The sequence below is a fragment of the Topomyia yanbarensis genome, chromosome 3, assembly GCF_030247195.1.
Source record: "Topomyia yanbarensis strain Yona2022 chromosome 3, ASM3024719v1, whole genome shotgun sequence".
In the NCBI taxonomy this organism is placed as follows: Eukaryota; Metazoa; Arthropoda; class Insecta; order Diptera; family Culicidae; genus Topomyia; species Topomyia yanbarensis.
The window spans coordinates 355,193,558-355,220,015 of NC_080672.1; the positions used below are offsets into that span (position 1 = coordinate 355,193,558).

Genomic DNA, 26,458 nt, shown 5'->3' on the forward strand with positions numbered 1-26,458 from the left:
TGCGAAAATCCACGTGCAAAATTCTACGTACGAATTCCTACGTGCAAAATTCCTCGTGCGACACTCATTGCTCAAAATTCATCGTGCGAAATTCCACGTGCAAAAATCCACGTGCGAAACTCTGCAAAAATCCTCGTGCGACAATCATCGCTCAAAATTCTACGTGCAAAATACCACATGCGAAATTCCTCGTGCGAAGTCCTACGTGCAAAATCCCGCGTGCAGAATTCCACGTGTAAAATTCTACGTGCGGAACTACACGTGTAAAAATTAACGTGCGAAATTCTTCATCCTAAATTCCACGTGCAAGACTCCACGCACGAAATTCCACGTGAAAATTTCTACGTGTAATAATGTGTAACGCAAAAATTCCACGCGCGAAATTCATCGTGCGAATTTCCATGTGAAAGATTCCACATAAGACATTGCACATGCAAAAGTCCTTGTGCAAATCACCACGTGCAAAATTCCACGTGCAAAATTCCATGCGCAAAATTTAACTTGCGAAATCCTACATGCGACATTCCACGTGCAAAATTACTTATGCAAGTGTGGAACTCCACGTGCGAAATTCCACGTTCAAAATTCCACACGCGAAATTCTACGTGAGAAATCCTACGTGCGAAATTCCTCGTGCGAAAGTGCACGTGTAAAACACCACGTGTGAAATTTCACGTGCGATACTCCATGTGCAAAGATCTACGCGCGAAATTCGTCGTGAAAAATTCCACGTGCAAAATTTACTGTGCCAAATTCACCGCGCGGAATTCTACGTGCAATTCAACGTTCGAAATTCCACGCGCGAAATTCCATGTGAGAAATACTGCTTGCAAAATTCCTCGTGCGATACTCCATATGCGAAGATCTACGTGCGAAATTCGTCGTGCAAAAATTCCACTTGCTAAATTTACTGTGCGAAATTCCACGTGCAAAATTCCACGCGCGAAATTCCGCGTGAGAAATCCTACGTGCAAAATTGGACATGCGAAACTGCACGTGCGAATTCTGCGTGCAAAATTTACTGCGCGAAATTTACTGTGCGAAATTCCAAGTGCAAAATTCCACGTGCTAAATTCTTCGTCCAAAATTCCACGTGCAAAATTCCGCGCAAATTTCTACGTGCGATATACTACGTGCAAAAATCCAAGTGCAAAATTCCACCCGCAAAATTCTACGTGCGAATTCCTACGTGCAATATTCCACGTGCGAAATGCGACGTGCGAAATCCCACGTGCAAAATTCAACGTGCGAAACTCCACGTGCGAAATTCTACATGCGAGATGCGACTACGTAATTCCACGTGCGGAACTCCACTTGCGAAATCCGCTGAGCAGAATTCCTCGTGCAAAATCTTACGTGAAAAAGTCCTTGAAATTCATCGTGCGAACTCCACGTGCAAAATTCACTGTACAAAACTACACGTGCAATATTCCACGTACAAAATCCTGCTGGCAAAATTCTGCGTGCGAAATTCCTCGCGCGAATTCCCTCGCTCAAAATTCCACGTGCAAAACTTCTCGTGCGAAACTCCACGTCCGAAACTCCTCGTGCGAAAATCCACGTGCAATAATCCGCGTGCGAAACTCTACGTGCAAAAATTCGTGTGCGAAATTCCACGTGCAAAAATCCGCGTGCGAAATTCCTCGTGCAAAATTCTATGTGCGGGTTCCTACGTGCAATATTCTACGTGCTAAATTTCACGTGCGAAATGCGACGTGCGATACTCCTATATTCCACGTGCAAAATTGACTGTGCGAAATTCACTGTTCGAAATTCCAAAATTGAACGTAAGAAATCCTGCGTGCAAAACTTTGCATGCGAAATTGCACGTGCGAAACTCCACGAGTGAAATTCCGCTTGCGAAATTCCACGTGCGATACTCCCCGTGCGAAGATATACGTGCAAAATTCCACGTGCAAATTCCACGTGCAGAATTAGTGGCGTGAAATTCACTGTGCGAAATTTCAAGTGCAAAATTCCACGTGCAAAACTCCACGTGCAAAAATTTACGTCCTAAATTCTTCGTCCAAAATTCCACGCGCAAAATTTCGCGCGCAAATTTCTACGTGAGATATACTACGTGCAAAAACCCACGTGCAAAATTCTGCGTGCGAAATTCCGCATTCGAAATTCTACATGCGAATTCTTACGTGCAATATTCCAAGTGCAAAATTCCACGCGCGAAATGCGACGTGCGAAATTCAACGTCCGAAACTCTACCAACAAAATTCTGCTCAAAATTCCAGATGTAAAATTGCACGTGCAATATTGTACCCTGAAAATTCTGCTCGGAGCCCTAGGCGTAAAATGCACGTGCAACGTTCTACCAGCAAAATCCTGCTCAAAATACCTGGTGTAAAATTGCACGTGCTAAATTCTACCCGAGAAATCACTCGAAAATTCGAGTGTAAAATTGCACGTGCCGAATTCTACCCGGGAACACCGCAAGATTTAAAATGTTAGTTTCAAATTTGTACGTTCAAAAATCCACCAGCAAAGTTCTGCTCGAAGTTCCAGGTGTCAAACTGCACGTGCGCGTGCACGTGCAAAATTCTACCGGCAAAATTCTGCACGAAATTCCAGGTTTAAAATTGCACGTGCAATATTCTACCAGCAAAATACTGCTCGAAATTCTAGGAGCAGAATTCTATCCGCAAAATTCTGCTCTGATTTCCAGGATAAAAATTGCACGTGTGAAATACTACCAGCAAAATTCTCCTTGAAATTCCTGGTGTAAAACTGCAATTCCAGGTGCTAAATTAAAATGCTAGAATTCTCGGGTAGAATTCTGCACGTACAATTTTACACCTACGATTTTGATCAGGCATCAGCTAATAGAATTTTGCACGTGCATTTTTTCGCCTGGAATTCCGTGCTAAATTTGCTGGTAGAATTTTGCACGTGCAATTTTACACCAAGAATTTCAAGCAGAATTTTGCACGAGCATTTTTTCATCTGGAATTTCGTGCTGAATTCGCTGGTAGAATTTACCACGTGACAAATTTCGCGCCAAATCGTATTCAGAGTTGGCAGCACCCTCTCAGATTCTAATGAAACTTTCTGTACATGAAGACTTTGTCACAAAAAGCCACTTTGCATATTTTGTTTTTCCAAAAATGATCTAGAAAAGGGCCAAACTTTTTACCCAATTTTTTTCAAATGGCTATAGTTTAAAAATGACAAATCCGCACGTAGTGTTGTAGGAGTGGTTTTCACAAAATTAGTCAAATTTTCGAATAAAAATATTGAAAAAATTCTTGATTGATTCTACACTGAAAAAAATCGATTTAAAAAATTTAAAGTCGATTTACAAAAAACCCCATTTTTGATTTGGATCAAATTTTGTTACAAGATAGATAATTCTTGTTCCCTACCTACCGTCAAAAATTCAAGTTAGACACTTTTGAGGAAAAAAAGTTATTTGAAAAAAACTTTTCCTTGTCCAAACTGAAATTTGCTAACAGAATTTTGCACGGAGGAATTTGCTGGTAGAATATTGCATGTGCAGATTTTTGCCGGGAATTTTGTGCTGCATTTGCTGGTAGAATTTCGCACATGCAATTTTGCACCAGCAATTTGCTGGAAGAATTTTGCACGTGCAGTTTTTCACCTGAAATTTTGCGATGAATTCACTGGTAGAATTTTGCACGTGCAATTTTACACCTGGAATTTTGTGCAGAATTTTGATGGTAGAATTTTGCACGTGAATTTCGGGCGGAATATTGCTGGTAGAACTTTGCACGTGCAATTTTACGCCTGGAATTTAAAGCGGGATTTCGTTGGTAGAATTTTGCACGCGCTATTTTACATCTGGAGCTTCGTGCAGAATTTTTCGGGAAGAATATTGCACGTGCAATTTCTCCCCTGGAATTTCTTGCTGAATCTGCTGGTAGAATTTTGCATGTGCAATTTCCCACTAGGAATTTCAAACAGAAATTTGCTGGTAGGATTTCGCTGGTAGAATTTTGCACGTGCAATTTTACACTTGGAATTTTGTGCAGAATTCTGCTGGTAGCATTTTGTATGTGCAATTTTTTTTTATTTCGATTATAGAGGTTTTAACCTTAAGGTCATTCGCCTCTTCGGGTTAGAAAAATCTCTTAGGAAAAATTTCTAACCCTATGTGCGGGGTCGGGACTCGAACCCAGGTACGCTGCGTACAAGGCAATCGATTTACCAATACGCTACGCCCACTCCCCAGGTATGTGCAATTTTAATCCTGGAACTTACAGCAGAATTTTGCGGATAGAATTCGGCACCTGGAATTTCGAGCAGAATTTTACTGGTAGAATTTTGCACCTGAAATTTTAAATCTAGCAGAATTCTCGAATATAATTTTGCTCGTGCAATTTCCTGGAGTTTCGAGCAGAACTTTGCTGGTGGAATTTCGCACGTGCAATTTTGCAACTAAAATTTTAAATCTCGCAGAATTCTCGGGTAGAATTCTTCACGCGTAATTTCACGCCTGGAATTTCGAGGAATATTCCGAGTAGAATGTTGTACGTGCAATTTTACACCTGGAATTTCAAGCAGGATTTTGCTGGTAGAATTCTGCACGTGAAATTTAACAAGGAGAAGTTTGCGAGTGGAATTTTGATCGTGGAATTTTGCACGTAAGAATTCTCACGCAGAATTTTGCACGTGGAGTTCGCAGGTAGAATTTTGCATGCAGGATTTCGCACGTGGAATTTTGCGCCTGGAATTCTTTATGTGGAATTTCGCACGCGATGATTCGCTCTAGGAACGTAGAATTTCGCACGTGGATTTTGCGCGATGAATTTTGTACGTATAAATTTCACAAGTATAATTATTTTATTTATTTATTCGTCAATCAATTGTAGACTACATTATACAAATAATAATTGCTTATATACTATACTGTATACTATTCCTATGTACTATGATGCCGCAAAGAGTTGAAAAGCTGTTTTAAACTGTTCGGGGCATGGTAAGGTCAATACTTTCACAATGCTCGTTATACACAGCCATCATCTGGTTTAGTGGTCCGAATTTAGCATAGTCTGTACGGTGATGACCTATCGCGAACAAATTTCTATTGCGTAATTGACGAGTCGTAGCATATAAATTTAATTTTGACAATATGTAAGATGAGTCAATACGCTGCATGACGATATCGTTTAGAAACGAGATCATAACATAGTCCCGACGTTCTTTCAATGTTTGAATATCTTTTAACATACAACGTGCTTCATAAGATGGAACAGGGAATACTGTCCATCTTAACTTGCGTAGTGCATATAATAGAAACTGCTTTTGGATTGACTCAATTCTCCCTTCGTGTTTTTTTTTATGAATGGTGATCAAACAATACTACAATATTCTAAAATAGACCGAACATATGCTATGTAAATAGTTTTAATTGTGTTAGGATCTTGAAAGTGATATCCGAAGCGTTTTATAAAACAAATGTGTTGTAATGTTCCACAAATTTTAATTTTTTATCTAAGATAACTCCTAAATCTCTTATTTTATCGCATTTCTGAACGGTTTGATTACCTAATGTAATTGACACGGAGGCCGTGATTTGTTTTCTGCTAAAAGTCATGAGATTACATTTTTAACATTTAATTCCAGTAAACATTTACAACACCGCACAGTCGTAGCGGGTTTGCTACATTGTGTAAGGCAATGGCTATGTCTACAGCGGCTAACCACCGCTGCTGATGGATTCCCATCAGTTCCTTTTTTTTCCTTTTTTATTTCGACTATGTTAGTCACATTTTCTTTTTTACATTTTAACGACATTCAATTAGCTAGAGATTACTGGGTACGGAAAGTTATGAAAATTAGAGCCATAGTACTCAAGTGAGAGCAAGGATGTGAAGTAAACAGATCGGAAAACTAGAAGTGGCAGGGTCATTAGAAACCCGCTACGACTGTAAGCACAGTGACAATAGTCTAATGAAAATCTATCCCGGCATTCGAAAGGCAAACAGAGATGAACAGCAGCAATCATCATTAAGATTGATGCTAATCGTCGACAGGTTTTCAGTGGTGATCTTGCGTGGCTTAATTTTTGTCGGTTGTCACGGTAAAGATGGACACGTCTATCATTACCAGGACACATGTTAGTGAACTCGGGTGATTCGTAGTTATACTGCCTAAGCTCGACCCTCATTAACAGAAGACAAAGATTAAGCCCGTACGATATTAAGCCCGTTCTAATGACCCTGCCACTTCTAGTTTTCCGATCTGTTTACTTCACATCCTTGCTCTCACTTGAGTACTAAGGCTCAAATTTTCATAACTTTTCCTACCCAGTAATCTCTAGCTAATTGAATGTCGTTAAAATGTAAAAAAGAAAATGTGACTAACATAGTCGAAATAAAAAAGGAAAAAATAAAATTTTATTTTTTTTTTAATTTTGCGCAGTCAGACCCCCTGAAGGGAAATTTGAACTAAATCATCATAAAGGGTTATGAGGCTATATCTAGGGACCAAAGAATATTTTAGCTTGGGTTTATTAAAAAGAAAGATCGTGTAGATCCAGAGCTCCATGACCCGTTGCGCTACTAAATGGTTTTTCTCGCACAAAATCACCATCCAGCCATAAAAATTCGTGTCAAACCACCTGACATCCGACTGTTGGCAATCAACAATACGACAAAAACGATTATCTTAAATTTTTCTTGAAAAAGGCTATCAAAAACGGCCAAAATGTCGGGCAATTTATAAACCAATCGTTTGCCTAAATTTTACCGACTGAGGAAGCCGTAAACACCTGTTAAATAGAAAGAAAAATATACGTCCCTATTTTGTCAATGTCCCCGTTTTATCAGCCTACAAGTCACCAAGGGGCTGATAAAAACGTGTCCTCACTGAATACCCAAAAACTAATTTTAAAAATCAAACAGCCGCTCCGGTGCCTCTTTTTCAGGCAGCCACACACGTAACAAGCACTACCGACGGTTCAAGAAACTGTACATTAAGTCGATCAAATTATTTCGTCGAACAAACCACACCCGTAATCTATTCACTGCTAACAAGGCGTCTGCCACTTGATTTTTAGCACGTTTGGTTTATTCATGTTTCCATACTACCAGAGGGACTAAGAAAATCGGATTGCAGACGCTTTGTTAGCGATCAGTCAAATAAGGCTGTGTAGCGTAAGCTACACTTATTGCTATCGACTTTCCGTAGGGTGCTCTAAACCTGGTGGTGTCTGAATCAGAACACCATGTGAACAAAAATCAAGACGGATACAGGTGTGCACATTTTTTTTTCTGTGTGTGAGTTCGGTTGTCATTTTTCTTTGATGAAGCCGAAAAAACAAGAGGATATGAAGAAGAAAAGCACAAATAGTTGACGTAGTCAGCCCTTCTGTTGCCATAAGTTTTGTTTCGGTTCGGTCATAGTTAATTTAATCGGTTTTTTGGAGGTAAAAAGTGTCCATAAGTGTTCTAATCGATAGATCCGAAGTGAAGCTCGGCCTTTTCTCACTTTTCATCGTGCGCCAAAGAATCAGGATGCTCGTTCGGATGTTGATGTTTACTTCAAGGGCCCCGGCCGCCACGCTTAATTTTGCAAGTATAATACTAATACACTCAAAAGCGTCAAATGTTCCCACCTTTCTCTCCATCTTGAATAAAAATGCTGCACTCGAGCTAACGGCTCAAAGTACATTACATCACCCATATATATGACATTACCAAATAAACTTTTTCTCGTGGTACAAAGAATAAATGCAAACAGCCAGTATGATTTTATAACTATCCCAAACACGGGGTCCCCGAATTTCCGGGGCCCCTTATCCCGACCCAGTGTACCGATGTGTAAAGACTTCTTTCTACTGCTATCTGATCATCTCGAGCTTACAATTTTTTTTATCATAAACAAACCGGTAAAAAGACACGACCAACTTGGCTTAAATTGAGCAAAAATACTGCTGGTGGTAAGATTAAGAATCAATGTGAACCAATAGGAGGACCCCTTGTGTCACCTTGTTATACACGTACCGAATGAAATATCTAAAAATACAAACTAAAACCAGTCAATCGTCGTTTCCGTTAACAACGTTCTCTCTTTAAAATCTTTAAAGTCTAAAACACCAACAAATATAATAAACACACAACAGTAAATCAAATCAATGTTTAAATATTTTAAACTGCGCCCATTTCGCGAATGCAGCTTTAAACCGAACTGAGACAAATGCAGTGCAGCTGTTGCTTTTGTGGTCTGAACTCAAAGCATATTAGGTCACTGCACTCTGTATGTGGTAAATGCATTGAATTGTTCCAGAAAGTACTATCTATTGCTAGGGTAAATAGCATAGCTAACGCAACATAAATATTCGCATGGATGGAAAATATTTAGGATTCGAAGTAAACACACCTCACCCTAGATTTTGCATCATGTGCAAACTGCTGACCTATGTTTTGTGGTAACTATACTTTTGGTTGAAAACGATGGCTTTTTGTTCCGAAAACTGGCGTGAATTTGTCACGGGCTAGACCGCCGCTTGCGTTTTGCGACTGATGACTAAATGGTGAGAATATTTAATTTTTTGAATCTTCAAAAAAGATCGGACTTTTTGAAAACTACTAAGAATAACCTTTGTTACTGAACATAATCAGTTCATGTATGCAGACGAGTCAAGCCCGTCGATAAAGGGGTGATGAAGGGATCGGTACCTCGCTAATAAATGTGTTTTAATGATCGATTTTTCGTGCACGCAAAATTTTAAATCGGAAGGCAGGATGGAGGGCGCACGATAAACTTTGAACACAACGAGGAAACGGATGCAAGTGGTACTGGTACCCGAAAAATTCGTACTCGGTTTGACTGTGTGCGGTTTAATGGCACAATTGCCGAAAATACATAGCTTCTGCCGCTTGTTGTACCAACCGGACGTCAGGATGTTGCTCGTTTGGCGAGCGAGCAACGAATTATTTTAACGGATACGCGAACCTCTTTTTATCAATATCCCCGTATCTGATTGAATCGCTTAGGTGCTTCCTATTGACGGTTCTGAGCGGAATAGAGTGACTCGGGTATGGGAGTTTTTTAGTTTTCCACGATCTATTAAATTTACTTGTTTTTCACTAGTGTACTATTGAAGTACAAAAACAATGCAGCGATTGAACTTTTTTCGGTTGGTTGGTGCGAAAAAGACAGAAATCCATCCATAAATAACAGAGCTATTAGCATTCAAATTAGTGACACAAAAACATGACATCCATAGATTTTAGATTTCTGAAAAATACGTAGGAGAAGCCACGCCCCCGCAAGGGAACAGGATGAAAAACGCTATAATTTTGCTTCCACTGCTTCGATCTCTATAAAAATTTGGGACACCATTTCTAGAAAACTAAACTTGAAGATTGCAAATCACAAGCAGGTAATAAACTTCATACGAAGTGGATTGCCTAACTGGGAAAAGTGTGTATCTCAATAACGACAATCACTCATCAATAATGATATGTCATAGTAGATAGTACACTTAGATTAAGGAAGGGGCATACCACAATAGATCTAAATACTGGTCGCAGTGGTTCGTCTCCAACAAAAAAATACTTGAAGATGAAAAGAAAATGCCTCAATTTTTTAGCCGACCTCAATATATAACCCCTTCAATCGATTCATAGAAAATTAAATTAAAAGCCATCGTATTTGATCAAATTTCCTGCATTTGCTAATCATATCCTCTCTAACGTTCACATCACTCGTTCAATCCAACGCTAGCCAATCAATCGATAAAACATTTTGCCGTAGTTTGCGGGAAAATTCGGAATCGAAAGCCAAATCAATTCCAATTTGATTGAATCAAAGCGGAAGTGTTCAATTTATAATTAAATTAGGTATTACTGCTGGTTTTGTTACTCGTGACATGTTGTACTATACGACGTTTACTTCTGATGCTGTAGTATACACACAGCTTCAAACTAATTACATTCGAGCACACCCGGGAAAATCCATGCAACATTGCATACACCAGTAAGTTGGTCGTACCAGTTTTTTCCACTGCTGAGTGTGATGGCAGTTGAGATGAGATTCATTAGACTGGATAGGTGTCTGTAATAGAAGTTTTTTTTGCGAGACCATAACACTTTAAAGACCGCAATCCTAGTGGGAAACGTGTTTGTTACTTTCCACGAACCACTTTTCTATATAATAGGGGATGGTAGTGAGTTCTGAACCATGGGATTTTGTGAAATAGATAAATATCCATTATGTTGTGAAAAGTAAAAATGTAACTACTGTCAACCATTCACTAATTTACCCTATTTATTGGAATTATTTGTTTATTTATTGAAATTGTTTATTCCTACCGTTAAAAAGTATCAAAAAGTTTTTTACTCATTTGTGTTTAAGGCATTTTAGTCCGAAATCAGTGCGAACCATTGTTTAGGTAAACGGGTTTCCCTAGATATGGCCGACTTTCGTCGGAAGGAATAAATTTTGGAAAGTATTAGATGTGTCGATGGTGTCGTTTTTAGTAATATCAAAAAATGTGTGGACCCTAGCAACAATCCAAATCGGATTTATTTATATTTTATGGTATGACTGCTATCAGAGCTATTAAAGTAAATCTGGTTCTATCAAAGCTTATTCCAAGTTCAGGTAGTTTCAAGAGTGCAGTTCTTCAAGAACATTCGGAGAAACTTCCGTAGAATGCAATAACAAGATTATAACAGAATGCAATTTTCGTAATAAGCTGTGTTATATATCTGGTCTCGTTAGTAGTTAAAATAACAGAAAATTATAACAAGTAACAGCTCGAGATATAGTCTTGAAATATTTTTGTTATGTGTTTCTGATCGGGCTTAATACACTACACGTTTTGTTCAAATTGCACAAAATGTGTAAATAGTCTTAGAAAAGGTAATTATTACATTCTTATTGAAACGTAACAAATGCTATCATAACTGTCTTGGCGGGATAACATTTAAAAAAATCTTAGCCAGTTGAAATAGCTGTTAACGATTGTCATGGTAGTCACGCATTGAAAACAAAACCCGGTTCTGAACTTCCCCACTCTCCCTTACACTTGTTTCTGTAGATGAGTGTCTATGAATTGCAAAACCGACACTGTGCGGTGAATTGTATTTATATAAAACTGTGCTTCCGAATACCGGCTTGGAAGCAATTCCATTGCTTTCACTTGTTGAGCAAGGCAAAAAGAAACATCTGCCATAGAAAGTGTCCAGTCCTAATGTTTTGCAAATAGTTAGTGAGCAGATGCGTTCCTTGTATGTGTTTCTCTCTCGGTGAGAATAATGTACTAACTAAACGAATGCCACTAGTTTTATGCGGAGCTCAGTTACAAGATAATCTTTCCCTTAAGCATCATCGTATTAAGTATAATCCAAACTTAATACGATGATGCTTAAGGGAAAGAAGTGGAAAAGGATGAAACAGATGTAAAGATTATTTAACCTCTGCGTGCCCATGTTGTTTATTAACAACAACGGTTTTGAACAGCTTTAACTTTTGATTTAGAAACGACATGCTCACATATTTTCATATATTTTCGTTATGTTGCAATTTTATTGAAAATTGATAAAACTTATCAATTAAGACTGTCTTTGGCTACGTTTTCCACGCAATTGAACTATTGTAAATATTCTAGGATAATTGTATTGAGCATTGGAAGGTAAAAATTGAGTAGCTTCTAGCACTGCGAGGGAGGCACCTACCTTTATAAAAAAAATGGCTTTTCGTGTTTCTTGGCCCCACCGTTTTCAAGGAAAAATAGTTTCGAAATCCTACATGCACTAGAAAAAAGTTAGGCTTGAAAGGGTTAACCGGACCCTACATAAGACAAAGATATTGTCGATTAAAATATTCACAAAACTGCTTCAATACATCAATCCCATTTGATTCCAGTGTAATCAATATTTTTAAGATTCTCTTTCATCATCAATATATTGATCAAGCTTTAATTTATTGTCAATATGTCTGCACGTGTAGGAACCACTTTAGAGAAGACTGGAAGACTGGAAGAGTGGATGATTGGAAGACTGGAAGACTGGAAGACTGGAAGACTGGAAGACTGGAAGACTGGAAGACTGGAAGACTGGAAGACTGGAAGACTGGAAGACTGGAAGACTGGAAGACTGGAAGACTGGAAGACTGGAAGACTGGAAGATTGGAAGACTGGAAGACTGGAAGACTGGATGATTGGAAGACTGGAAAACTGGAAGACTGGAATTCTGAAAGACTGGAAGACTGGAAGATTTGAAGACTGGATACCGGGAAGACTGGAAGGCTGGAAGACTGGAAACCTGGAAGACTGGAAGACTGGAAGACTGGAAGACTGGAAGACTGGAAGACTGGAAAACTGGAAGACTGGAAGACTGGAAGACTGGAAGACTGGAAGACTGGAAGACTGGAAGACTGGAAGACTGGAAGACTGGAAGACTGGAAGACTGGAAGACTGGAAGACTGGAAGACTGGAAGACTGGAAGACAGGAAGACTGGAAGACTGGAAGACTGGAAGACTGGAAGACTGGAAGACTGGAAGACTGGAAGACTGGAAGACTGGAAGACTGGAAGACTGGAAGACTGGAAGACAGGAAGACTGGAAGACTGGAAAACTGGAAGACTGGAAGACTGGAAGACTGGAAGGCTGGAAGGCTGGAAGACTGGAATACTGGAAGACTGGAAGACTGCAATTCAGTTATTTATCTCAAAAAATGATAAATTTTATGAAACAATTGACAAACTTTTCTAATATTTATTTTATATCAGATGAAACAGCAGCACAATTCAAACATAAGAAAATTTCGCAAGCTTATGTAGATTCCAGTCAAAGTATGAATTAAGCGCAGAATTGCATTTTTTGCAACATCCCATGGAAAAGGACCCTGTGATGCTATTGGTGGCACGCTCAAGCGAATGGCAAAATGAGCTGGTCTTGCTCGCGACTATGGAAATACCATAACAACACCCCGAGAGTTAAATAACAGGGCAATTGAACAAACTGATAAAAATATCACAAAAAATAAATTTCTGCTACATATCCACTGAACAGTACATCAAAATGTCAGAAGAACTCGAAGAACTGTATAATAACGCCAAAACATTATTTGGCACTCAGAAATTCCACAGTTTTGTTCCTATTCCTGGTGGCAAAGTAGAGGCGTAAAGATATTCTAATTCGGAAGATGAACCAAAAATATTTTTCTTGTCTAGAAATAATGCAAAATAGCATGCAAAAATTTTTTGTAAAGTTCAATACACAATGTTTTGGTGGTTATTTCTTTCTCTGATCCTTCCTCAGAACTAAACAAGAAAATAAAGAAGGAGTAATGGAATATTTGTTTAATGACATAAACTCTTTTCAATGGGATTCTTGATTAATAAAAATATACTTAGCTGCTCAATTGGACAATATCTTCTCACAAACTGGGTTTTATTGGATTCTGAGATGATTATTTATTGGTTTAGTTTTAGATAAAAATACACTGAAAAAAAATCAGTTTGAACAAGAAAAGTTTATTTCAAATAATTTTTTTTCCTTGAAAGTGCCCAACTTAAATTTTTGACGGCAGGTAGGGAACATAATTACCTATCTTGGAACAAAATTTCATCCAAATCAAAGATGGATTTTTTTGTAAATCAACTTTAAATTTGTAAAATCGATTTTTTAGTGTATGAGTCGATGAAGAATTTTTTCAATGTTTGTATTCAAAAATTTGACTAATTTTGTGAAATTCCTCCTACAATTTTTTTGTAGGAATTGTCATTTTTAGACTATAGCTATTTGAAAAAAACCTGTTTTAATCCACCTAGCGGTGCAATTGTGCCTTTCTCATTTCTCTAAACTATGGCACGGAAGCTTTTTATGTTCAACATAATTGTGGAAATGTCCATTACATTCTTAGTACACTTTGCACTTATACACAATGGCATGCCAGCCACGAACTTGATGAGCTACGCGTCGACGGTGAAACACTTGAAACAAAAAAATATCATACTTCATTAGCCTAATCAGCATTAGATCAATGTTATCTGCTTGCTAACTCATTTTGTCATGCGGGGGTGGGTATGTGAGGAGGGCGAAAGTCCCATGAACGAACGACTCCCCAGCTTAAATTGGTATGCTTTGTGATATAGTGGTGGTTTAAAGATAATGGGGTTGAAAGGGAGGGGTATGAGGGCTGGATGGGGTGGTGGTCTGAGGGGTGATTTAAGGAGATTTTTAAAGGAGGGGAGTGAACAGTAGAGGGGGGGGGGGGGGTGTAACCCCTCTCCGTAAAGCATCAACTACGCCCCTGTTAAAATCCAGAAACCTTATGCGAGTTGAAAAAAAAAATTGGCCGGGATTAGGTTGACGTTTTTCAGAGTGATTGCATAACCTTTCTATATGAGAAAGGCAAAAATGTGCCAAAATCCAAAAAATTGAATTGTCGTCAAATTTTTTTTCGAGTTTGCATCAAATCTCGACGTTTCATGCACCTTGAACACATTTAGCATCAAAAATAAAAATTCTATTTTTAATTCTTCCTATAGTTTATATGAGAAATTTCTGTGTGGCCGCACTCTGAAACCCGTAATTCCAGAACCAGAATTCCGATCGATCCAAAATTCAATAGCAGCCGATGGGAAGGTTGCACCTTTCATTTGAGACTAAGTTTGGGCAAATCGGTCCAGCCATCTCTGAAAAAAATGAGTGACATTATTTGACACATACGCACATACATACACACACACATACACACACACATACACACACATACATACATACACACACATACAGACTTTTTCCGATCTCGACGAACTGAGTCGAATGGGATATGACACTCGGCCCTCCGGGCCGGGATTAGGTTGACGTTTTTCAGAGTGATTGCATAACCTTTCTATATGAGAAAGGCAAAAAATGGTATAAAAAGTTTGACCCTTTTCAAAAGAGTCTATAACATTTTTGGAAAAACAAAGTATGCAAAGTGGCTTTTTGCGACAAACCCTTCGTATACAGAAAGTTTCATTAAAATCTGAGAGAGTGCTGCCAACTCTGAATACGATTTAGCGCGAAGTTCGTCAAAATATACACTGCAATGATTTAATCTACTAACGGAAGCTACCCAAAATTTAATCTAGTAATTGAAACTGCCCAGAAACTGTTTACTTATCGAAAGAAAATTACTTGGCACTGATTACTGATATCTTCTAATAAAAACTTCTCAGAAATGTAAAAAATGTACTAAAAAATAATTAAATGTAAAACAAAATAATTTCAGCATCACTTGCTTCCAACAGTTTCAATTAAAATTGTTCCACGCATCAAAATTTTACAGATAGCGAAGACGTAAGATGATTTCTAAAATATCGTTTTATTCAAACCGAACTGAGAAGATCAGAGCGCAATTGCGAAAGCACTCGTATTGATTGTATAGAAAATATGGAAGAGGTGCATTTGAGTCGACTTCGTTTGGTTGATTTTGTTTCCCTCCCTTTACTTCATGATTCCTGATCTCATTTTATTCCACAACTAACGTAAAATGAACGAGGAACTATCACATATACATACTTCAATCAGTCACCACATTTTAGTCGCACTCCGTGATTGCCCGTAGATGTCGCCACATCATCACGTCGCTTTCAAATGAACTCGCATATCAGCAAACCGCAATTTTGTCACTTTTTGCCCTGTTTACTTTTACGCTTTTCTATTGTTTATTGTAAGATTCCTAAAAAATGTCGCGGTTTACCCGATTAACAGTGTTTTCAGTACGGAACACAATGAAATTGAGTGTCATTAAAAATACTATTGCGCTAAATGAAGGGGAACAAAACCTGTCTTTCCAGTTATATCGTTGTCAGCAAATTGATTTTCTTGCCTAGTACGCTTGAGTATGATACTTACTGTTTATCTAAGAGTATAGTGCACTGACCTAAGACAGAAATTCAAAAACTTGTCATTAAAATAACTAACTTTTTCGAATTTTGTTAAACGTGGCACTAACGAAATGGTACTCATTTTTGGAGAGTTTTAGTGCTCTGACTGAATGTAAAAAAACAGAAAAAGAGACTTTCACATACTGAAAACAAGAAATCGTTTATCCGACCTTATTGACCTATAGATTCAACCAGTTACAACATTTCAGTCGCTCTTCGTGATTGCCTATTGATGTCTGTTAGCTACATTGTCTCGTCATTTTCAAACTTACATGGACATTAACCCTTAGAAAGCTACTAAAATGCTGCTACTGCTTGCCACATTAAGTTTATAGTGTGAACTTAACCTAAGAGCGCAAATTGGATGCACACATCTCTCAATTCCTTGATTGAATGACCAATATTTGATTCAGTAGCACTTGGCATCCGATTGAATGAAGAAGCAAAAACGAAATCCTGACCAGTAGTTCTATTGCAACTGTGTACGTTTATTCATATTAGCAAAGTTGATAATACACGAGTGTACTCGGGGGTAAATGTCAGTAAAACCGATGTGTCGCGACTCTCATGCGCCGAACCTCCATCTATCACCTTGGCTCGAGAAGCAGACCATGATTTGGTTCAGTGCCAACATGCTAACAATAAATTACCTAATTATAAGAAGCCTAACTTTACCATGCAAATGAATTGTCACAGAATAGAAGTGAGACACTAAAGCTTAACCTAAATTGTACTTAGATCTAGCAATCTAATACTACTTAAAGCTAATTGATTAAAACTAAAACAAAAGAATTTTCCACGTGCGGCAAAGAAAATTGCCCATGCTACTATAGTTGCTTATACTACAAGCTAAATCAGACACTAAACGTAAGTAACTTATATTAACTAAAACTACAATGAACTATTATGTATACCTAATGAAAATTATATACAAACGCAGGAAATTTTTAACCATCTGCGACAGGAATAAAGTGAGGTTATAAATTCGGAAACCGTCGATTTAGTTGTAATTGCAACAAATTAAAAATTTCGTTTATACGCGATCGGATTGTGCAATAAGTCGCTAGAATGTCGAAAGGCAAGGGTCTCTCTCAGGTGGTCGATCCCCCTTCCGGCACGAGTTGTAGAATATGCCAATCTCCGGACAACAGCCGTATGGTGTGCTGTGATGAATGCAGTCAATGGCACCATTTCAAGTGCGTGGGCGTCGACGAGAAAATAGCGTATGTTGACTGGAGCTGTACGAAATGCATTGAAGCAAAGGCAGCTCAGGGCGCATTCGGATTCTCTACGCCTCTAGCACCAGGAGCAACGGATCAGCAGGAGTCACTAGTCAGCCAGGCACGTCTAGCGTCTAGGATCAATGACTTACGGGGGAAGCTAAATCAGCTACAGCGAAGATTCGATGAGCAGCAAAACTCCTACGAGCAGCGTATACGAGAGAAGGAATTGGAAGTAGAAAGGTCTTTATTGAGACAGCAACATGAGTTCGACCAACGTTTACAAGCCCTGGAAACGCGTCGAATCACACCAAATGCCAACTCTACAGTAATCCCACATGTGAACAATGTGCCGGCGCCAACCATCCCGAATATTACGGAGCAAATTGAGCAACAGCTAACAGTATTGGCGGAGAAGCAGGCGCTTGAGAGGAAGCATCTCGAGGAACGTCTACAACTGCACTTCGGTGTGAGAAATTCTGTACCAGGTCCCGGAAGTCAGACAGCGTCGCAGAACGGAAATGTGCCTGAATATATTCCATCGACCTATAACGCAGCATTTCCTTCGTTCGACGAACCGTTTGAGCTGAGCCGAAGTCAGCTTGCTGCCCGCCAAGCGATTGCTAAAGATTTACCGTTTTTCACAGGGGACCCGGAAGAATGGCCCCTGTTTATTGCAAGCTACGAGAACTCTACAAGAATGTGTGGTTTTAGCGAGGAAGAGAATTTGCTTCGATTGCAACGCAGCCTAAAGGGGAAGGCATTGGAGGCTGTTCGTAGCCGGCTTCTATATCCATCTGGATTGGGAGGTGTCATAAATACATTGCGTACGTTATTTGGCCGTCCGGAAATTATAGTGCACTCCTTGATATGTCGCATCCGGGATATGCCCCCTCCAAAAGCCGAAAAACTCAACACGCTTATTGACTTCGGTGTTGCTGTTCAGAACATGTGCGCTACAATAAAGGCTTGTGGGTTACAAGAGCATCTGTGTAACGTAGCCCTCCTGCAAGAGTTGGTTGAAAGGTTACCGCCCACTGTTAAGCTCACTTGGGCGATGCATCGGCAGCAGATGAGTGCTGCGACACTCTCAGACTTCAGCGACTGGCTTGGAACGTTAGTAGAAGCAGCGTGCATCGTAACCATACCACCTACTGTCCCTACTTATGGAATGAAGACGGAAAAACGTATTCGCAGAGAGGATGTGCACGTGCATGTCGATGGCGATAGCGTACCAACATCATCTAACACGATGGTCTCTGAACCAGCCATCAAGGAATGCGTCGTGTGTCGTGGAGTATGTAGCAGTCCTGCCACTTGCAAGAAATTTCTGGCTCTTACGACGGACGATCGATGGATGATATTGAAGAAACAAAAGCTTTGTCGAAAATGTTTAAAAAAGCATTTCGGAACGTGTGAGGTGAAAAAATCGTGTGGCAGAAACGGGTGCTCCTATATGCACAACGAATTACTGCATGACGATACCAGATATCAACCTAAGATAGCGCAGACACAATATTCCGAGAGACAGGCAACTATTACTCAGAATACACATATTGGTAGCGTTGGAAGAGTCTTATTCCGTTATGTTCCTGTAATTATTCACGGTCGTGGCACGTCGGTGAGAACGTATGCCTTCTTGGATGACGGGTCCTCAGCAACGTTGATGGAGCATAGCCTCTTGAAAGAGCTACGTATGGAGGGTGAACCACAATCTTTATGTCTCAACTGGACATCGAACCAGCATCGCGAGGAGAAGGATTCAGTGAAACTTTCGTTGGAAATCTCAGGAATCAATAGCGAGAGCAAAACATATCTACTACCTAAAGTACATACTGTTGGTCATCTCGCATTACCACGCCAATCTGTGTCGTTTGATGACATGGCTCGTAGGTATAGTCATTTGCAAGGGCTGAAGATTGAGTCATATAGCAACGTTTCCCCCAGGATCCTGATAGGGATTGATAATTGCCGCTTGGGCCATGCCATTGATAGTCACGAAGGAGATGTAGACGAACCCACTGCGACTAAAACACGTCTTGGTTGGCTTGTGTATGGGCCATGCTCATTTACACCTAGTTTGTCGGCACCGGAAATGCGGCACACCATAGCTTCCACATATGTCCATGTAGTAAAGAAGTGGACGCGAATCTACAAATGTCCCTCAAGGAATACTTTTCGCTTGACAGTATGGGTGTGGCAGATGCGACTAAGCTAATGCTATCCAAGGATGGAGAAAGAGCTAACAAATTGCTGACATCACTCACTCAGGTAAAAGGCGCCAGATACGAGACAGGGCTTTTATGGAAATACGACAACGTGAAACTACCGGAGAGCAGAACGATGGCGCTCAAGCGACTGGTTTGTCTAGAGAAACGAATGCAGAAAGACCCAAATCTACTTGAATCATTGAAGAGGCACATCCACGAATATGAGCAAAAGGGCTATATCAGGCGGCTTACTCCTGTGGAAGCTGCAGCAAAGCCTCAACGATGCTGGTACCTACCGATATTTCCTGTTCAGAATCCAAACAAGCCACACAAACTCCGGATAGTTTGGGACGCGGCTGCCTCCGTCGCTGGAATATCACTGAACTCTCTTCTTTTGACCGGTCCAGACCAGTTAGCCTCCTTACTGTCAGTCCTGCATAAGTTCCGAGAATTCCGTGTTGCCATAACAGGGGACATCAGAGAAATGTTCCATCAAGTGATGGTCAACGAAACAGACCAACAATGTCAAAGGTTTCTTTGGCGCGACGGTGATTCAAGCCGCGATCCCGACGTATTTATCATGAAAGTAATGACCTTTGGCGCTACTTGTTCGCCCAGTTGTGCTCAGTTTGTGAAAAACCACAACGCACAACAGTTTGAAAATCAGTTCCCCAGAGCGGTCGAAGCCATTGTTGACGAGCACTACGTGGACGACATGCTGTCCAGTGTGGAATCAGAGGAGGAAGCAATCAAACTAGCTAAGGACGTACGCTTCATCCACGCTCTGGCTGGGTTTGAGATTCGACACTGGCTGTCGAACTCACAGCATGTAATCGAAGCACTGAATGCCGGACTAGACACGGAGAAGAGTTTGAATATCGGCAACGAACTAGCGACGGAGAAAATCTTAGGCATGTGGTGGTGCACAACTACGGATTCGTTTACGTTCAAGGTATCTCCGAGGATTGACAGAGCACTACTCTCGGGAAAGGCAATTCCAACGAAAAGGCAGGTACTAAGAACGCTTATGATGGTTTATGATCCGCTAGGGTTGATCGGAAATTTTCTGATGTATCTAAAAACCCTACTCCAGGAAATATGGCGTTCAGGTATAGCCTGGGACGAACCCATAAGAGAGGAGCAATGGAAGAAGTGGCAGACGTGGCTTGACGTGTTACCGCTGGTCGAGCGTGTCAATGTTCCAAGATGCTATCGAACGATTACATCAGCCAGCGACACGACGGTAATTCAACTCCATGTATTCGTCGATGCATCGGAAAACGGTTTCGCTGCTGTTGCATATTTCAGATTCAAAGAAGGTGATCGCGTTGAATGTGCCCTGATCGGATCGAAAACTCGTGTGGCCCCATTACGTTTCGTCTCAATACCGAAGCTCGAATTGCAGGCTGCAGTGCTAGGTGCTCGTCTGGCTAACAGTATCGTTGAGTCGCATAAGCTAAAACCGTCCCAGAGATTTTTCTGGACAGACTCACGGGATGTGATTTGCTGGCTCAATTCTGACCATCGTCGGTATAGTCAGTTCGTGGCGTTCAGGGTCAGTGAATTGCTGGACTCAACGGATGTCTCGGAATGGAACTGGATATCGACTAATCAAAATGTCGCCGACGAGGCCACGAAATGGCGGAAGGCGCCAAGCCTTGAGCCGTCCAGCCGTTGGTTTCATGCTCCAGATTTTCTGTGGAAATTGACACAAGAGTTTCCATTGTCGAACCAAAACTTCGGCACGACATCGGAAGAACTTCGTGCGCACTCGCTTCATCATCTCACTCGAGAACCGTCGATTAAGTTTGAAGACTTTTCGAGCTGGATTCGTTTGGTACGGCGCATAGCATTCGTCTGTCGCTTTCCGCGAAACATCCGTTCCAGGTTACTAAAACAAGCACCGGTGTGTGGTCCGTTGACTAAGGATGAATTTATAGCTGCTGAGATTGTGATCTATAAACTCGTCCAATCTACGAGTTTCGCCGAGGAACTACAGATATTAGGAGGAGCTAAAACGCAAAGCGGAAAAAAACGACGTACACTACCAAAATGTAGCTCACTGTATAAACTCAATCCAGTTCTCGATACGAATGGTATTCTTCGGATGCTCGGTCGCATAGACGCGTGCGAATATGTAGACGAAACAACAAAGCACCCAATCTTGCTCCCAAAAAAGCATCACGTTACCGATCTTATAATTGCAAGTATCCACGAACGCTATCTGCACCAAAATCACCAAACTACTCTGAACGAGGTTCGCACTAAATATTACGTGCCAAGTCTTCGATCCGTATATCGCCGAGTCCGTCGTAGCTGCCAGCACTGTAAAATAAAAGATGCTCTGCCTCAGCCTCCAATAATGGGCAACCTTCCGCCCATGCGTCTTAAGGCCTTCTCTCGGCCTTTCTCGTATATCGGAATAGATTATTTCGGGCCTATGCAAGTCGTCCTTGGCCGTAGGGTCGAAAAACGTTGGGGGGTTCTGATAACCTGCATGACCACGCGAGCCATACATTTGGAGTTAGCTCACTCGCTTACGACAGATTCATGCATTCTTGCACTGCGAAATTTCATCGCCAGGAGAGGTATGCCAATTGAAATTATAAGCGACCGGGGAACAAATTTCATTGGAGCGAGTCGGGTTCTGAAAGATGCCTTGAAAAATATCGACCAAGAGAAACTGATGAAGCATTTCGTTAGCGTAGATACGAAGTGGTCGTTTAATCCACCTGCATCGCCGCATTTCGGAGGCTGCTGGGAGAGACTAATTCAGTCAGTTAAAAAGGCTCTAGATGAAATTAAGCAGAAGCGCCTGCCAACCGACGAACTGCTTCGAAATATGCTCGCTGAAATTGAAATGATAATTAACTCTAGACCGCTTACTGAGTTGCCGCTGGAAGAGGAAATATCAGACCCGCTGACACCTAACCACTTACTATTAGGCTCATCTAACGGCTCAAAGCCACCGATCGCGTTTGACGATAGCGGTGCCGCACTAAACCGAACGTGGAAGATGTCACAAGTCTATGCCAATGAATTTTGGAAACGTTGGGTTGCAGAATACCTTCCGACGCTTACTCGAAGAACCAAATGGTTTCAACCAGTAAAACCAATAGCTGTGGGGGACATCGTAGTGATCGTTGATAACGATTTCCCCAGGAACTGCTGGCCGAAAGGGCGCGTCATTGATGTCAGCATGTCCAAGGATGGACAAGTTCGTCGAGCTACCGTGCAGACTTCGACTGGGGTATTCGAGAGACCTGCGGTCAAACTCGCTGTACTAGATGTCGGTTCAATCAATAGCACGTCGGATTAATAATCGCGACGCACTGAGGGGGAGTGTCGCGACTCTCATGCGCCGAACCTCCATCTATCACCTTGGCTCGAGAAGCAGACCATGATTTGGTTCAGTGCCAACATGCTAACAATAAATTACCTAATTATAAGAAGCCTAACTTTACCATGCAAATGAATTGTCACAGAATAGAAGTGAGACACTAAAGCTTAACCTAAATTGTACTTAGATCTAGCAATCTAATACTACTTAAAGCTAATTGATTAAAACTAAAACAAAAGAATTTTCCACGTGCGGCAAAGAAAATTGCCCATGCTACTATAGTTGCTTATACTACAAGCTAAATCAGACACTAAACGTAAGTAACTTATATTAACTAAAACTACAATGAACTATTATGTATACCTAATGAAAATTATATACAAACGCAGGAAATTTTTAACCATCTGCGACAGGAATAAAGTGAGGTTATAAATTCGGAAACCGTCGATTTAGTTGTAATTGCAACACGATGTTTTACCACTTCTTACCCTGTCTACTTTTAAACGAAATTTTCTTTCACGCGTTCTTTATAGTTTATTGCACGATCATCAAAGATATCGCTGTTTCGCAGATTGACCGGCATGAAAATGAAATGATGTGTCCATAAAAATGTTATTGCGTTAAAATGTCTTCTCGGCTATATCGTTCTCAGAAAATTGAATTTTTTTATCTGGTGCGCTTGCATGTTTATGCTTGGGGTTTATACTTAGTCTTCTATAAAACATCTGCCACATTATATTATATAATTCATTTATATGACTCGATTCAATGAAGGGCCCGAACTGAACTGTGGGTCTTTTATATATTTCGATTATACAAACAAAAATAATATCGAATTTTAATAGTTTTCCGGCAGATTTCGCGCAAGTGACTAATTATTGTGCGTGGATACCTGTTTCCGATGCGGGGAAATATTTTTTCCTCATCAACTGCGGCTTGGGCTGTCGTTCATTTCTATCTCGCTTTTGTACGTGTCATCATCGTGGTTGCTGCCCTTATTTTCGCGATTATCTTATTTCTTCCTCGCTTCTTGCCCATACGAGTGTGGATTTCCGCAATGATGGTGCTGGTAGTATATTTTGAGGCACTTGGCGAAGTTTTTGCCGTTGTCAGTATTACCTGTAGGGCTACTCGAAATTTGGCAATTGTTTGGCTTCTGAGCATGGTAGAACGACTCTGTTTTGTAGAACTGATGCGTAGTAGTTTGTGCTTGATATGTGCAAAGAATTCTCTATGTAATAGTTCTATCGCATTAGGTTTTGTACTGCAGGAGCAGGTAGAGGAGGAAATAGATCGGTCCTTCGACATTCTCATCAAAAAACATTATTTGAAATATGGGGAAGTAGTTCCTACATGTGTCCTTCGAAATGGATTCCATTTCTCCCAAATGTGACATGAATCTGCAAGTAAATGGCGTTCGATTTTGTAACCGAACATTAAATTTATCATCGTCCATATATACGAGGATCTTAATAATAGCATTGTCACACACAACCATATGTTCCAAGGGGGTATCCTCATCAGTGTCATATAAAAAAGGTGTTTTAGGATTTCATATAAATATGAAAAAAACAAGAGAAACAAATTATCTTCTGCATATATTTGAAGATATATATCGACAATAAAAAGTTTTGGGGATGTCAAAATAAATAAAAAGGGTGGATTATCTAGGAACAATCTCGCGCAACAGGAATCAGCAATCAGAATATATTGGGTCGAATGGCACGTTCCCCGTATATAGTCGGAGGTTTGTGACTTGCCGTGTCTTCTCATCATATCCTGAGCGCAAGGAAAGTAGAAGGAAGAGGGAGGAAGTAGACTTGGAAAGGCGGGAAAAATAACAGCACAAAAACAAACAGCAGGTTAATAAAAAACACAAATAGTTCAAATCACCTGCAAGTAAGCCTAAAGCTCTTTACCACGTAAGATAAGAAAGTTTTGTATGTCTCTGAGTTTCAGTCGTCCAAACACGGCCTCGTCTGTGTAAGGACGACCGAAATATCGAAATCGCAATTGTCAATCGCTGTACCTGCCCTGGCCATTTTGTCAACCCATTCATTTCCAGTAATACCGGAATGTCTGGGCAGGGAGAGGGAGGATGCGTTCTTTACCTGTCATTTGAAAATCCGAAATAAACTTCAAGCATAACAATCGGACTGAGATCTTTCAGCATAAAATTCGCCTAAAAAGTTGTCAATCGCAAAACTCGGAAAGGATGAACCTCCACTATTAGAACCGGAAAAAATAAGAATTATAATTCGTACACAGGGGCTTCCGTATATCGTGACGCTCAAGATAAAAAGTCGGCTAACCAAAACTACTTTGTTAGAATCGGATATATTTTTCTCCTGTTTTTATACTGATTGTTTTTTATACGACTTCCCCTCAGTCCGATTAAGCTTTAAGTTTACCTGTGATGTTCACCGTCTAATATATTTAAAGCGGGTTTTACAAAGCATGTTCTACCCGTGCGACTTTCATTTCTGGCCGCTAATTTGGTCTTTTGAAATTCGCGCTACATCATGGCCCAAATAGTTTCGATCGGACTGAGCTAAAAACAGTTTAGTGGGTTGACGCCTTTGGCACAAAATCCACAAAATTAGCTACATACCACTCCTGTACGGTTTTGTAATAGCGGCAGGAAGCAAAATAACGATTTTTGACTGCACTGTCTCAAAAAGGGAAAAAAAACCGCTTTAAAGGCACTAAGTTTTGTAAATCTCGCCGATTATGTTGCTTTTGGTCACGAATACGGTTCACTACGTTTGCCACAGGCACATATGGCTTGCCAAACAGTATATTCATCAATTTTCCCACGGCACGATGCGACAACCCTGAATTTTTCATGTAGGTGCACAAAACCCTTTCATGAACGTTTGGCTGATATCAATGAAATCCCGATCGGAATTTCACCGACAGCTACACATCCGATCGTATGTAAACAGTTTAACTTTCCTTAGGTGTTAACTTTTTGTAACGAATAAGGTGTTAGCGAGTCATATTGGCCCCGATTTCAAGCATATTTTCAACCAATTCATATATGATTTGGTACTTAAATTGTTTGTTAGAGTGTAAATTTTCAGTTTCTTGTAAATATTACCGTTTTTCACCTTATTGGTCAGTGGGAATCGGTGCCGAATGGGGTCATGTTTGGCCGATTCCGGCGGTATACTATTGTGCCCCCGGAATCGGTATCAGAATCGTAATCCGGGACATCCAAGATCAATCGTCTCATGTACAAATTTAATATATGCATTCTCATTTTTGTTTTGTTTGAGTTTATTATCAGTATTCTGTCAATAAACCTGTGATTTAAGATGGCGGTTCTGCATACATCTATGGATGCCAATTCCCACTGACTAACTAGGTGAAAAAACAGTATTATTTACCAGAACTTGAAAATTGAAACTCTAACAAACAATTTAAGTAGGGGAACTTGGGGAGACTTGACCAGGTTTTCAGCTAAAATTGCATAAATCTATAAAAAAAGCCTTCAATCCCCAGATATAATGCGCAAAGTTATTACGCGTCTTCATGATTTTTTGCAGAATTTTTAATTTAATTTTTGAAAAGTTACAAAAGTTTTTCTGTGATCGTTTTTTCTGGTCAAGTCTCCCCATTGCGGGGAGACTTGACCAAGGCGTGGGGAGACTTGACCAAGAGAATTTTGAAAAATCATAACAAAAAATAATGACATAAAACATACTGTAATTATTTTTTCCCTATTGTCGAGATCCTTAGGTAGCAGTAAAAAATATAAAAGAGTTGCATTTGATAAATTTTGATTTTTTTAAATGCATTTCTTTTTAAGGATTAACTGTACTGCT

General features: G+C 40.2%; 2 protein-coding genes across 2 annotated transcripts in view; both read left to right on the top strand.

Annotated features, from left to right (window-relative positions):
- LOC131690099 (EGFR adapter protein-like) overlaps nt 1-26,458 on the top strand; it is a 228,623-nt gene that overhangs the window by 176,149 nt on the left and 26,016 nt on the right. The window lies entirely within an intron of this gene.
- LOC131688194 (uncharacterized) lies at nt 16,930-22,610 on the top strand. The gene is made up of 2 exons (XM_058972365.1): nt 16,930-19,089; nt 19,161-22,610. The coding sequence occupies exons 1-2, from the start codon at nt 16,930-16,932 to the stop codon at nt 22,608-22,610; spliced, it is 5,610 nt and encodes a 1,869-aa protein (XP_058828348.1).